Source organism: Rattus rattus, chromosome 1 (genome assembly GCF_011064425.1).
Source record: "Rattus rattus isolate New Zealand chromosome 1, Rrattus_CSIRO_v1, whole genome shotgun sequence".
Lineage (NCBI taxonomy): Eukaryota > Metazoa > Chordata > Mammalia > Rodentia > Muridae > Rattus > Rattus rattus.
In genome coordinates, this window is record NC_046154.1 from 271,887,254 (window position 1) to 271,902,521 (window position 15,268).

At 49.3% G+C, this 15,268-nt stretch overlaps 1 protein-coding gene across 1 annotated transcript; it reads left to right on the forward strand.

The window, feature by feature from the left end:
• Nucleotides 1–877: 877 nt before the first annotated feature.
• On the forward strand, nucleotides 878–4,739 carry Prph (peripherin). Its single transcript, XM_032886157.1, is given in 9 exon segments — nucleotides 878–1,470; nucleotides 1,815–1,875; nucleotides 2,058–2,153; nucleotides 2,449–2,625; nucleotides 2,627–2,839; nucleotides 2,923–3,143; nucleotides 3,232–3,281; nucleotides 3,460–3,539; nucleotides 4,363–4,739. Coding segments are annotated over 9 exon segments (1,521 nt in total). The 5' UTR covers nucleotides 878–916; the 3' UTR covers nucleotides 4,432–4,739.
• Nucleotides 4,740–15,268: the final 10,529 nt, after the last annotated feature.

Here is a 15,268-nt window from a genome sequence, read left to right on the forward strand (position 1 = left end):
TTCTCTGGTTCCCGTAAGACCTGTGACTGATCGGCAGATGCTGAGGTGGGGGAGCGGATCCAATAAAAGCCAAAAGTGTACCACAGGCCCACCCTGTTTAGCCACTGGCATGGCACAGACCCTCAGAGTCCCGGACACCCTCACTCCCCCCCCCCAAGGGGTGCCCACTCTTGTTGGAGCACTTGTTAAATCCAAGTTTGAGGGCGGGGGCTGTGCCTTTAAGGTGGAAACATCTGCATGCAACTTCTGCTAGGCCAAGGGCAGGGGGAGGGGAGCTGGTCAGTCAGTCCATTAGCCGCAGAGCCGGCGCCAATCACCAGCCCTTTACTGTGCCCTGGGGAGTAGCCAGAGATAAGCCCTTTCCCAGCCCCCTCTGCTTCAGCCCTCGGTTACGGCCAATGATGGGGGGGGCAGCTGACAACAGGTGAATGAAGAACCCCAGTTTCAGGAGACAGGAGGGGGCGCAAATACCCTGGCTTAGGCCAGGTTAGCTCTCCCTCCACCTACCCCACTTCTCATTGCCCAAAGGTTCTTCTATTCCCTAATTTTTACCTCCTCTTCTGAGGGGGCACCCCAGGTCAAGCCATGTCCTCCCGCCCTAGGCTCCTGAGTTGGGTTCATGCTCAAAAGCTAGGATCCTTAGCCCATCTCCATCCTGCCATTACATCCCGGATCTCAGCCAACAAGGGGGAATCAAGCAGGCAGGGCGCCAGCAACCAGGAGAGGGAAGGGTGGTGTCGCTGCTCTGCAGGGTGGGGCATCCCCCTCCCCACACAGCCCAAGGCTGAAGTCAGGCCAGTGGGAGGAGCTGTCGTGCCCCCCCAGCAGCCCCCCCCCCCGATACCGCAGGGCTATAAAGCCGCCCCGCATCGGTCTGCAGCTCCTTCCCGCCCGGCCTAGTTCTGCCAAGCGCTGAATGCCATCTTCCGCCAGCATGAGCCATCACTCGTCGGGCCTCCGGTCCAGCATCAGCTCCACCTCATACCGCCGGACCTTCGGGCCACCGCCCTCACTGTCCCCCGGGGCTTTCTCCTACTCGTCCAGCTCTCGCTTCTCCAGCAGCCGCCTGCTGGGCTCCGGGTCCCCGAGCTCCTCAGCGCGGCTGGGCAGCTTCCGTGCCCCTCGAGCGGCGGCCCTGCGCTTGCCCTCGGAGCGCCTCGACTTCTCCATGGCCGAGGCCCTCAACCAGGAGTTCCTGGCCACTCGGAGCAACGAGAAGCAAGAGCTACAGGAGCTCAACGACCGCTTCGCCAACTTCATCGAGAAGGTGCGCTTCCTGGAGCAGCAGAACGCAGCCCTACGCGGGGAGCTGAGCCAGGCGCGGGGCCAGGAGCCGGCGCGCGCCGACCAGCTGTGCCAGCAGGAGCTGCGCGAGCTGCGGCGCGAACTGGAGCTGCTGGGCCGGGAGCGCGACCGGGTGCAGGTGGAGCGCGACGGGCTGGCGGAGGACCTGGCGGCGCTCAAGCAGAGGTCAGAGGGCAGGACCGGGCCTGCCAGACGCTCCCTCTGCCCCCCCTGCCTTCCCCCTCGGGATCTAACAACCCTAGGGCGTGGCCGGGCTGGCCAACCCCAGCCCGAGCCTGCAGCATCCTAGCGGGCCCTCTCCCAGCACTTTGCTCCGAGAGCCTAGGGGAAGTGACCAGACATTAAGGGGACTGACACCCTTCTCTGTCCCAATCCGTTAGACGGGAAGGCCGAATCCCTCGCTTTAGATCCACGACAGCTGCAGAAGTAGATGGGGGCGGGGTGCTGGATGTAGCACGAGGTCTGGGAGGTCACCCCGCAGCTCAGTGTCTTCCCACTCTGCCTATCAGGTTAGAAGAAGAAACTCGCAAGCGGGAGGATGCGGAGCACAACCTGGTGCTCTTCCGTAAGGTGAGTGAGGGGTCACGCCGTCGAGTCCCAACACCCTAGCTGCACCCCAGCTGCGTCTCCAGGGTGGCATCGGTGGGTTGGGGGGTCAATTCTGTGCTTCTGAGGCAGACAGGGAAGACCTGGCCTTTCCTTTGCCTGAAGAGCCCTCCTTTCTCTTGAACCCCCCATTCCCACTTACGAAGGACGTGGACGACGCCACGCTGTCCCGCCTAGAACTAGAGCGCAAAATCGAATCTCTGATGGACGAAATTGAGTTCCTCAAGAAGCTACACGAAGAGGTGGGTGGTTGGGGTGTCTGGGAAGGCTTGGGAGAGACCTCGCAGAAGCTGCGGAGACAACAGGGATGCGTCGTGAGGACAGCCCCACCCTTTACAGGTGTTTTTGATTCCCACCCATGCGCCACCTGTTGTCGAGAGGGGTAGCTACACCCTGAACCTGACAACTGGCTTAAGGGCAGCCTGGGCTCAGGTCTCAGAATGCAGGGCGGGGTGCACTCCCTAGCGCCCCCTTCTGTTCATGCATGTGCCCCCCTTTTTTTTTCTATCCACAATCTCTACTTTTCCTGTCCCGCAGGAGCTTCGAGACCTGCAGGTGAGCGTGGAGAGCCAGCAGGTGCAGCAGGTGGAGGTAGAGGCGACAGTGAAGCCAGAGCTGACCGCGGCGCTGAGGGACATCCGTGCACAGTATGAGAACATCGCAGCGAAGAATCTGCAGGAGGCAGAGGAGTGGTATAAGTCGAAAGTGCGAGAGCAGGGGAGGATCCTGGGGGGGGGTTCGGGAGGGAGGGCACTGGGAATGGCGGCGCGCATCCCAGCCGGGCTTGTCTGCCACTGAGCAGTACGCTGACCTGTCCGACGCTGCCAACCGCAACCATGAGGCCCTACGTCAGGCCAAGCAGGAGATGAACGAGTCCCGACGTCAGATCCAGAGTCTGACGTGCGAAGTGGACGGGCTTCGTGGCACGGTGAGCACTAAGAGGCTATCTGGGGGCAGTGGGTGGATTCTGAAAACCCTTCGGACTGCCTCCATCTTCTTCCCCTACACCAGAACGAGGCACTGCTCAGACAGCTGCGGGAGCTGGAGGAGCAGTTCGCCCTAGAGGCTGGAGGGTACCAAGCAGGCGCAGCACGGCTGGAGGAAGAGCTTCGACAGCTGAAGGAAGAGATGGCGAGGCACCTGCGAGAGTACCAGGAGCTCCTCAACGTCAAGATGGCCCTGGACATCGAGATAGCCACCTACAGGAAGCTACTGGAAGGGGAAGAGAGCCGGTGAGTGGAGAGGCTACTGGGACAGGGTGGGGATGGCAGGCACTGGGGCCTGGCCAAGGGAATGACCATACTGTGGCTTTGCCCGCAGGATCTCAGTGCCCGTTCATTCCTTTGCTTCCCTAAGTTTAAAGACCACTGGTGAGTCCTCCATGCCTGGCTTCCAGCCTGCATCTCCTGCCCTGACTGTTCTGGCTGTGCTCATCCTAGATTGACCCCTCCTCATGTACTGAGGTTCCTGGCCTTCAGAGGTTTGGCGTGGGAGCCTGAAAGGACAGACTCTCAAACCTAGCCTTGTCCTCTCTCCTGCCTTCTCCAGTGCCTGAGGTGGAGCCTCCCCAGGATAGCCACAGCCGGAAGATGGTTCTGATCAGGACTATCGAGACTCGGGATGGGGAGGTGAGATGAACCGCTTGATCCAGAAATCCACCCTTTATAATGTTTCTGAGCCTCAATCTGGCCTAGCTCAGATATTAGGGTGTTGAGGGTACATTTTTCTTTTCTTTTCTTTTTTTTTTCTTTTTTTTTTCCCCCGGGGCTGAGGATCGATACATTTTTCAAGTAGAAGATGTGTGTGTGTGTGTGTGTGTGTGTGTGTGTGTGTGTGTGTGTGTAGGCACACCTGTGCCATTGTCAAGAGTCACTTCTCTCCCTTTGCTGTGAGTTTTAGGAGTCAAACTCAGTAAGGTTTGTGTGACAAGTTCCTCTACCTGCTGAGCCTGAGCGGGACATAGAGGGAGATAGGTGTGTGGATAGCCAGGCGGTGGTGGTGCACACCTTTAGTCCCAGCACTTGGGGAGCAGAGGCAGGCAGATCTCTGAGTTTGAGGCTAGCCTGGTCTACAGGGTGAGTTACAGGACAGCCAAGGCTACACAGAGAAACTCCGTCTCAGAAAAACAAAACAAAGGGGCTAGAGAGATGGTTCAGGAACTAAGAGCACTGGCTGCTCTTCCAGAGGACCTGGGTTCAATTCCCAGCACCCACACGACAGCTCACTATTGTGTTTAACTCCTGTTGCAGGGGATCGGACACCTTCACACAGACATAACATCAGTCAAATCACCAATGTACATACAACAAAAATAAATAAATCATTACAAACAACAACAACAAGAGCAGAGCGTTTATTTTAAGCTGTAGTTTTGGTAAGCTGCGACAGGCAGGGCACAGGATGATTTTGGGGAGGGTAGTGCTGATTGTCCTCTGTATTCCTTATCCCCAGAAGGTGGTGACGGAGTCTCAGAAGGAGCAGCACAGTGAACTGGACAAGTCTTCTATTCACAGCTACTGAGGCCTCAGCTGGATCTCTGAGGCTGACCGAAGCCCGTTCCTAAGCTCGAACCCTCCCTTGCACCAGTCTGCAACCAGTCCTGCTCAGCATGTGGCACAGCCCCTCCTAGCCGAGCTCCAGCCCGATCCAGAGGCTGGACCTCTCCCTGATGCATTGATGTGACCCATAGCTTTCCTGTCCTTGGAAGAGGTGATGAAGAAACCCAGGACAGCAGATCTGCTCAAGAATGACCCCAGGGTCAGTGGGGTGGGCCAGAGTGTGAGACTCACTCTGAGTCAAATAAAATCGCTACCGAGAGAAACTCTGTACTGCGTGTGTCTGGGGTAATTTCTTTTCTGACTCTCATTTTCTTGGCACTTGTGACTCCAGTGGACCCAGTTGGGTTTTCTCAAATTTCTCTGTTACTTTTCAACTTTTTAAAAAACAGGATCTTTGTGTGTAGCCCAGGCTAGCCTTGGACTAACTTTCAATCTTGCCTCAATGTCATCACAAAGGTTGAGATTACAGAAGTGTGCAACCATGTCTATAACCTTCTCCATGTGAGCACCATGGTGCCCACGCGCACACACACACACACACACACACACACACAGACATATATACACATATACACACAGAGACACTCACACAGACACAAGGAAAGACACACAGAGACATACACAGACACACACCACACACATACACCACAGAGAGAGAGACACACAGAGAGAGACACTCATGTCACAGAGAGAGAGAGAGAGAGAGAGAGAGACATATACACACAGAGACACACACACACAGACCCAAGGAGAGACACACAGAGACATACACAGACACACAGACACACAGACACACAGACACACAGACAGACACACAGACACACACACACACACACACACACACACACATTAAATTACAAAGCCCAGTAGGATATGCATAGTTGCTGGATGGTGGCAGCACAAACCTTCAATTCTAGCACTTGGGAGGCTGTGAGGTTCTGGATCCATGAGATCCAGCTGTAAGGCATTTTCTCAACCAGTGATTGATGTGGGAGGAGCCAGCCCATTGTCATCCCTGGGCTGATAGTCCTGGGTTCTATAAGAAAGCAGGCTGAGGGTTGGGGATTTAGCCCAGTGGTAGAGCGCTTGCCTAAGAAGCGCAAGGCCCTGGGTTCAGTCCCCAGCTCGAAAAAAAAAAAAAAAAAAAAAGAACCAAAAAAAAAAAAAAAAAAGCAGGCTGAGCAACCCATGAAGAACAAGCCAGTAAGCAGGACCCCTCCATGGCCTCTGCATCAGCTCCTGCCTCCAGGTTCCTGCCCTGTTTGAGTTCCTGTCCTGACTTCCTTTGATGAACAACAACAATGGGGAAGTGTAAGCTGAATAAACACTTTCTTCCCCAACTTACTTGATCATGGTGTTTTCATTACAACAATAGAAACCCCAACCAAGACCCAGCATTCCTCTGTGTAGCCCTGGGTGTTCTGGAACTCACTCTGTAGTCTGGGCTGGCCTTGAACTTAGAGATCTGCCTGCCTCTGCCTCCTGAGTGCTGGGATTACCTTACTGGCATTTTTTTTTTTTTTGGTTCTTTTTTTTTCGGAGCTGGGGACTGAACCCAGGGCCTTGCGCTTCCTAGGCAAGCGCTCTACCACTGAGCTAAATCCCCAACCCCGCATTTTTTTTTTCAGATAAGGTCTTGCTATACTTTTGAGCTAATGTGAAATTTACTCTGTAGCCTAGAAGAGACTCAGGCTTGTGATGATTTTCCTGCCTCACTCTCCTCAGTACTAGAATTGCAGGCAAATAGCACTATAACCACTCCCTCTCAACTTCTCTTTTCCCCCTGGATGTGCTGAATGTCTGTTCATCTTCCCTTAGTGTTGTACCTCATTCGAGAGCCCAAAAAGACCAACCAGGAGGAGACACTGATGTAATCACGTTAGGGTTTCTTTATTACAAAATCAAGTTTGGGCTTACTCTTTGATCGACTGTTGCTAGGATCCTTGACAGTTGGTAGGGAAAGTAGCTAGGGAGTGACTCTGAGCAAAGACAAGCCATGGGGTCCTTCCTGGTACTGGGGTGCAGCTTGGGTTCAGTTGCAGGTCAAATTCTCAGGCTATTTTCTTTTAAGGTAGAGTCCAGTCTCAAGGTGGAGAAGATTTGATCTCTCATGAGGATGGTAAAAGTTAACATGTCCAAGTAGAGCTCCCCGTGGAGCTGTGGCCATGTTTTTCTCTCTGGACCCCCACCCCAAAGAAAATATTGGAATCTCTCTCAGGACGAGTCCATCTTACCTGTTTGTTGTTGTTGTTGTTTGTTTGTTTGTTGTGTTTTGTTTTTGTTTTGCTATTATTTTCTAGGCAGGGTCTTGAGAAGCCAGATTGCCTTTGAACTCCCTACATAGTTGTTGTGTGACACTGTTCCTTGGGAGATCTGATAAATGTCTACTTGTCCCAGCCGTGGGATAACTGAGAAAGAAATAATACCACCAAAGTTCAGTGGGGTGAGCCGATGAGCTTACTGGAGTTACTTACAGGAGTGTGGGTGACAGGTCACTTACGGAAGTATGGACAGCTCAAAGGCAGCTATGTCACCAAAAGTCCACCCCACATGGGTGCAAATGTCTTTGCTTTGAGTTTATTTTTTTGTTTTTGTTTGTTGTTTGTTTGTTTGTTTTGAGACAGGGTTTCTCTGTGTAGTCCCAGCTGTCCTGGAACTCACTCTGTAGACCAGGCTGGCCTTGAACTCACAGAGAGTTCCCTGCCTCTGCTTTCCAAGTGCTAGGACTGAAGGTGTGTGCCACCATGCCCAGCTTACTACGTATAGGTGACTGGCCAGGAAAGTGCAGTGACATATCTGCCTCTGCCTCAGAGAGCTCAGGTTCGAGGTGTGTATAACCATGTCTGGTCTTTAAAAACATTTTAATGACGTCTTTCTTTGTTTGCCTGTGTTTACGCACCGTGCACATGCCTGATGCCCCAGGTGAGAAGGCAATATCAGATCCTCTGGAACCAAACTTACAGATGCTTGAGATCCACTATGAATGCTGGGAACTGAACCTGGGCCCTCCTGCAAGAGCAAGAAGTAACCTTTACCACTGAACCGTTTCTCCAGCACCATAAAGAATTGTAATTTTAGGCCAGGCATGCTGGCGTGTACCCTAAACCCCAGTACTATAGAGGAATAGGCAGGCAGACCTCTGTGAGTTCCGAGCCGAAAGTACAAAGTGGGACCCTGCTTCAAATTTTTTTTTAAAAAATCGTATATTTCGGGCTGGAGAGATGGCTCAGTGGTTAAGAGCACTGACTGCTCTTCCAGAAGTCCTGAGTTCAATTCCCAGCAACCACATGGTGGCTCACAACCATCTGTAATGAGATCTGATGCCCTCTTCTGGTGTGTCTGAAGACGATACAGTGTACTTATATATAATAAATAAATAAATCTTTAAAAAAAATCGTATATTTCAAAATGGTTAGAAGATTTTAAATGTTCTTATGGGAAATAAATAGTATTTAAGGTGATGGGTATGCTAATTAAACCACCACAGAATATAAAAGGCACAAATACATCCCATAAAGATGTGTAAATATTATGCGTCGGTTGAACACAAAATCGGAACAGTGAAATGGCTTGGGGGTCAAGGTGACTGACGTTGAGTGTAACTGGCTGAGTTCCATCCCCTGGACCCACACAATGGAAGCAGAGAACTGACTGTGAAAAACTGTCCCCTCACCTCCAAACCTGTGACATTTGCACACACACACACACACACACACACACACACACACACACACACATCAAATAAATTTGAAAAAATAGTTTAAAAATCAAAGAAGAGGGCTGGAGAGATGGCTCAGTGCTTAAGAGCACTGATTGCTCTTCCAGAGGTTCTGAGTTCAAATCCCAGCAACCGCATGGTGGCTCACAACCATCTGTAATGAAATCTGATGCCCTCTTCTGGTGTGTCTGAAGACAGCTACAGTGTACTTATATATAATAAATGAATAATTTTAAAAAAAAAAATCAAAGAAGAGACCTATACACACTCATCTTCACCTACAACAATAAACAATGCTCAAAAGCACTGAAGGGAACCAGGCACAGTGTTGCAACAGTGTATGTCTACACGTCTACTCAGGAGGGCTGGTGCAAAAGGAGCCTTACTTTTTGATTTATCTATGTTTTTTTTTTTTTTTCTTTTCTTTTTTTCGGAGCTGGGGACCGAACCCAGGGCCTTGCGTTTGCTAGGCAAGTGCTCTACCACTTAGCTAAATCCCCAACCCTTTATCTATGTTTTTATGTTTTTAACTATTTTAGTATGTATGTATCTCACCATGTATGTGCCAAGGCACATGTGAGGAACCCAGAGGGTAACTAGTAGGAATCTCTTCTCTCCTTATCCAATGTGGGTCCTGGTGATCAAAGCCGAGTCGCCAGGCTTGGTGGCAGGTGCCCTTACCCACTGTAGTAGTTACTTCGTGTTGGTGTGATAAACTACGGTGATCAAAAGCAGCTTAAGGGGCAGTTTATTTTGCCTTTGGTTCCGGAGGGCTATCTGTCCACAGCGGCAGAGAAGGCATGATGACCACAGCAGAAAGCTGAAAGACCACTTCTCAACCGCACACAGAAGCAAAGAGACAGCCATCTGTAAGTAGGGCAAGGCTATCGATCTCAAAGCCTATCCCCAGTGACACACTTCCTCCGGGAGAGCCCCTGTCATACAAGTTCCATAACCTCCCCAAATAGTGCCTCCAAATGAGGGCCAAGCACTTACATCCATGAGCTTGTGGAAGACATTTCTCATTCAAACTACCATGCCACAGGCCCCATGATGATCCTCAGTGCTAAGGCAGCCCTAGCTTTAAAATTAAACCTTGTCAAATAAATAATAAGCAGGACTGTTGTGGATTGTCCTGGTGCTGTTTGTCTTTTGGTGCTAATTCTGCTTCCTCAAGGGGGCGAGGAGGGGGGTGCCCCTTTGAGGAGTGGATCACGTACTCGGGTGATTCCATGTGAACCGTCTCCCCGTTTTTAACTGGGTAATAAAGACAGCAGAAGCTAATCGTTGAGAAAAGGATGAGATGGGATTTCCCGGTCCCAGGAGGAGGAGAGAGAGAGGGAGAGGGATTGGGACCAGGCTGTGGAGCGGATAGGAAGTAGCAGACATGTAACTCTTGGGAAGTGATAGTTTGTAGCCTCCCCAGGCCGTTGCAGAGGCTAAGGGGGATGGGGCAAGATATTCTTCACCCAGCCATTGAGTTATCTGGCTGGTTTTTAAATATTAAGGCTGTCTGGTATTTTCCATCTGCGGCAACACAGGTGGGCAGGAGGAAGGGCACAGGTGCGGGGCCAACCTTAGAGTTTTGGCGAAGCTAGCCGTGGGAGCTGGGTGAGACAGCCGTTGCCACCAGGCAAGGAACAGAGACCACCGAAGAAGCTAAATGTGGGAGCTGGATGAGGCCACCGTTGCCGGCACCAGGAAAGGAGCAAGTGTGGTTTTTAAAATGACAGCACAGGACTTTGCCTTCTATAAATTGAAAAAGGAGATTTTTGTCGAGTGTAGTGGTGTGTGCTATAATCCTAGCACCTGAGAGGAGGAAGATCCATTCAAACATTACCCTTGGCTACATAGCAAGGTCAACAAGGCTGGGGGTACAACTCAGTTGTTAGCACGCATGCAGCCTGGGCTCTGATCCTTAGCACCAAGTAGAAGGGACACAGCAGCAGCCCATTTAGGAGGGCTTGGGGGGTGGGGGGACCAGGAGGATCAGAACTTCAAGGTTTTTAGAGATCAATACACAATACTCAGTACTCATGTGGGCTATGTGACACTTTACTAAAAAAAGTTATGTGTGTGGGGGCTGTTGGAGAGACGGCTCAGTGGTGAAAACACACAGATTGCTCTTCCAGAGGAACTGGAAGTGCACAAACATACATGCAGGCAAAACACTCATTCACATGAAATAAAAATAAATGAATATAACAAAAAGTTAGAAAGGAAGAAAGAAAGAAAGGAAGAAAGAAAGAAAGAAAGGAAGAAAGAAAGGAAGAAAGAAAGTCCATTCTCAAAAAAGAAAAGCAAAAAGGGCTACTATGGACATAGCTCAGAGACAGAACATACTGGAGGCCCTACATTCTTTCCAGCACAACAAACAAAAACACAAAATTGTTATGTTTGCACAAAACAGAAAATTCAGTAGAATTAATAGATAAGCCAAGAGTTCACTCATATCTCTGGATAGAGCTGAATGTGGTGACTCACACCTCTAATCCTGGCGTTCTGGAGGCAGAGACTGGTGGAGTCATATGAATTTTGAGGTCAGTCTGGTCTACAGAACAAGTTCCAGGACAGTCAGAGCTACATAGAGCTACATTGTCTTAAACAAAACAAAACAGAATTGATTGGATAGAAATCAATTCCCTACCTCCACAAAGGAGAGAGTTACAATGTTTATTTTTTTTCATTTATTTATTTTACTTACTCACTTTACATTCAATCTTAGTCAATCAATCTTAGTGCATATTGAGGGGCTGGAGAGAGATGGCTCAGCCGTTAAGGGCACTGGCTGTTCTTCCAGAGGTCCTGAGTTCAATTCCTAGCAACCACATGGGGGGTCTCATGACCACCTGTAATGGGATCTGATGCCCTCTTCTGGCCTGCAGGTGTGCATGCAGACAGAGCACTGGCTTTAATCCATAGCAGGAAAAGGAAGGAAGGAAGGAAGGAAGAAAGGAAGAAGGAAAAACTAAAAGGGAAACTGACCAGATGTTGATAGGTCTGGTCCCTCTACCTGAGCACTGGTATATTTCTTCCAGTCTCTCTGTCTCTCTCTCTCTCTGTCTCTCTCTCTCTCTCTCTGTCTCTCTCTCTCTCTGTCTGTCTCTCTCTCTGTCTCTCTCTCTCTGTCTCTCTGTCTCTCTGTCTCTCTCTCTGTCTGTCTCTCTGTCTCTGTCTCTGTCTCTCTCTCTCTGTCTCTCTCTCTCTGTCTCTCTGTCTCTCTCTGTCTCTCTGTGTGTGTGTGTGTGTGCGTGTGTGTATGCTCAGGACACCCCAAGACCACAAAGGAGAAGGGGGAAGGGCATTTTCCAGGGTTGGAGGCAGGAACAAAGAACGGCCTCTGAATAGACAGAGGTGACCCATAGAAAAATGTCAGTTTATACAGGTTAGTAAAGGGGGAAAACCTCCATGTTAGGACGAATTTTGATTGGGCAGGTTAATTAGGTGAGCCAATGGGGGCTTTGGATTACTGGACTTCAGTACTTTGATGGCTGAACCTTGGTAATTAGCCTCAGGAGACAAAAATGGCTACCAGAGTGGTGTTTGCCATGCTGGGGCTGGCTAGAGTCCCTTCAGTGTGTATCTGTGTGCAGGTACACACCTGTGCATACACCTGTAGAGGCGAGATGTCAACCTCCAGCTGGTCTTCAGCTTGTTTTTCTTTAAATCTGTATTTATGTGTATATGTGTGTATGTCTGAGTGCATGAGTTTACTGCAACAGACCGTCTAGGCCCAGAGGTCTCCCTTTCTGTGCCTGCTCAGCACAGCGTGAGCCACCACACCCCGCTTTTTGTGTGGGTCCTAGGGATAGAACTCTGGTCCTCATGCTTGAATGGCAAGCACTTTACCGACTGAGCCCTCTACTCAACCCCTCCCCCCTCATTTTAGAGACAAGGTCTTACTCTGTGGCCCTGACTGGCTTTCAACATATAATCTTTCTGCTTTTGCCTTCAAGAGCTTGGGTATCACTTTCGATGTTTCCTCTTGAATTCATTCACAGACTCATTCAGCAAAGATTCAGGTCTCTATAAAAATGTTCCCTACAAGCCACTGAAAGTCTGAAGGCAAAGGAAACAGAGTTGCGGTTCTCAACCTGTGGGCCATGACCCATTTGGGGTAGCATATCAAATTTCCTGTGTGTCACATATTTACAATATGATTAATAACAGTAGCAAAAAAACAATGTTATGGTTGGGGCACACCACAACATGAGGAAGTGGATTAAAGGGCCACAGAATAGGAAGGCTGAGAACCACTGAGATAGAGGGTCATCTCAGCATCGTCTGAGACAGGCAGAGGTTGATAATCATTGTATTTTTTAAAGATGTATTTATTTATTATATATAAGTACACACCAGAAGAAGACATCTGATTCCATTACAGATGGTTGTGAGCCACCATGTGGTTGCTGGAATTTGAACTCAGGACCTCTGGAAGAGCAGTCAGTGCTCTTAACCCCTGAGCCATCTCTCCAGCCCTAATTATTGTATTCTTTCTGATGAATATATAATTCCCAGCTGAGCTCCATACCCTGAGTAAATCAACATCACATATAACCAGAGTTAGCCAGACAGTTTAGAGGGGAGAGAGAACTGACCAAGACGTCGTTCCCAGACTGAGTGGGTGTGTCCAGAAGGGCTCCAGGAGAGCCTGTCTGAGGAAGAAATAATGGACGGACAGATGGTAACATGGACAGAAGTAAGGAGGCATTCCAGCTAGAGGCATAGAGGAAGCAGGACAGATATGAGGACTTAGGTGAGGTCATGAAGTCAGAAGTGTCAGTGCAAACAGGTCTCAACTCAGAGAGAAGCTTATTCTGGTTGCAAATCCTAGTGGCTAGGACCCGGGACCTGGATTTAGGTCATCCCAAGTTCCACTGTTCCAAGGTGGAAGCATGGTGTTTGGATGGCAACAGAACAAAGAATAAATCAAGGCATTTTATTTTATTTTATTTTATTGAGACAGGACAGGGTTTATTATTCAGCCTTGGCTGGTCTGGAATTTATTATGTAGACAAGGCTGGTCTCAAATTCACAGGGACTTGCAGGTCTCGGCATCCAGTGTGCTAAGATTAGAGGTGTGCATCCCCATTTCTTGCCTTTCAGGGCATTTTAAAAATACATTGGGGAGCTGGAGAGATGGCTCAGTGGTTAAGAGCACTGACTGCTCTTCCTTGAGGTCCTGAGTTCAATTCCCAGCAACCACATGGTGGCTCACAACCATCTGTAATTGGATCTGATGCCCTCTTCTGGTGTGTCTGAAGACAGCTACAGTGTACTCACATACATAAAATAAATAAATATATCTTAAAAAAATACATTGGTGGGGACTGGAGAGGTGGCTCAGTGGTTAAGAACACTTGTGGTTGCAAAGGACCTAGGTTTGACTCCCACATGGAGGCTCACAATCATTCAACTCCAGCTCCAGGGGATCTGATGTCATCTTCTGACCTCTGCAGGCATCAGACACATCAGACATGCATACCATACGCACGTGTGTGTGTGTGTGTGTGTGTGTGTGTGTGTGTGTGTGCAGGCAAAACACACAAATAAAATACATCAAAATAAAATAAAAAATTGGTGGCAATATCAGAAAGAACACCTTGTGAGGGAATCTCAACTACAGGCCCACATGGAATGAGATTTTAGCCCCTTGATGGGCAGAAAACTGGGTCTTGTTAATATGATCCACCAAGTTGCCAACTGTACAGAGGTAAGCAAAGAGCGGACGGGGAACTAAAGATGACCCAAGGTAAATTGTAGTTTTAAGGTTTATTTTATGTAAATGAGTGCTCTGTCTGTATGTACACCTGCATGCCAGAAGAGGGCAGCAGACCCTAGGATAGATGGTTGTGAGCCACCATGTGGATGCTGGGAATTGAACTCAGGGCCTCTGGAAGGGCAGACAGTGCTCTTAACCTCTGAGCCAACTCTCCAGCCCTTAATTGGTTTCTTAACTGTAACATTGCAGCTACTTCAGTCATTGAAGTTTTATTATTTATGTTTTATGTACATTGGTGTTTTGCCTGCATGTATGAGGGAGTCAGATCCTGTGGAACAGGAGTTACAGTTGTGAGTTGCCACGAGCAGCTAGTGCTCTTAACCTCTGAGCCATCTCTTTAGACCCCAGTCACTGAGGTTTTAACCAGCCTTTGCGGACACACCTTCCTTTTGAGAATTCTCCTTCCCAGAAGACAGAGAGCAAGTGGGCAGAGGGGCATGGCACAGAATGCTAGGTTTAGTGTGCAGATAACTGGGGCACAACATTTCAGAAAATTTCTCTACTATAAGAAATGGATTTCTGTGGACAGAAAGACTGGGGCTCCCCTGAGGGCTCAAGGAGCTATTCAGAAGACAAGGCAGAAAGATGTTAAGAGCCAGAGGGGATGGATGACTCCACAGAACATCATCTCCCAGACACAGCAGGACTGGTGCACCTGTGAGCTCAGAGGCTGTGGCAGCACCCACAGGTTCACGCCAGACTGGGTCCCAGCCAGTGTTTTTGTGGCCTTCTTGTCTCATATGGCTTTGGTTGGCATTGTTTGTCTAACTGGTATTTTGCTTGTATATTATGGTATTATGGTTTCCGACTTTGTGTTTTTATAAGCTTTGTGTTTTGTGTGTTTCTTGTCCTTTTTTTTTTTTTCTTTTTTTTCTCTTTTTCTTTTTTTTTCGGAGCTGGGGACCGAACCCAGGGCTTTGCGCTTTCTAGGCAAGCGCTCTACCACTGAGCTAAATTCCCAACCCATGCTTTTTTTTTTTTTTTTTTTTCCGGGGCTGGGGACCGAACCCAGGGCCTTGCGGTTGCTAGGCAAGCGCTCTACCTCTGAGCCAAATCCCCAACCCCGTGCTTTTTTTTTTCTTTTTCTGTTCTGGTATTTGTTTTCTAAGGAAAGTGTGGGTGGAGAGGGAAGAGGAAACTGTTTATCAGAATATATTGCATAAAAATTATTTCAGGGCTGGTGAGACGGTTCAGAGGTTATAAACACTGGCTGCTCTTCTAGAGGTTCTGAGTTCAATTCCCAGCAACCACATGGTGGCTCAAGACCATCTGCAATGGGATCTGGCGCCCTCTTCTGCC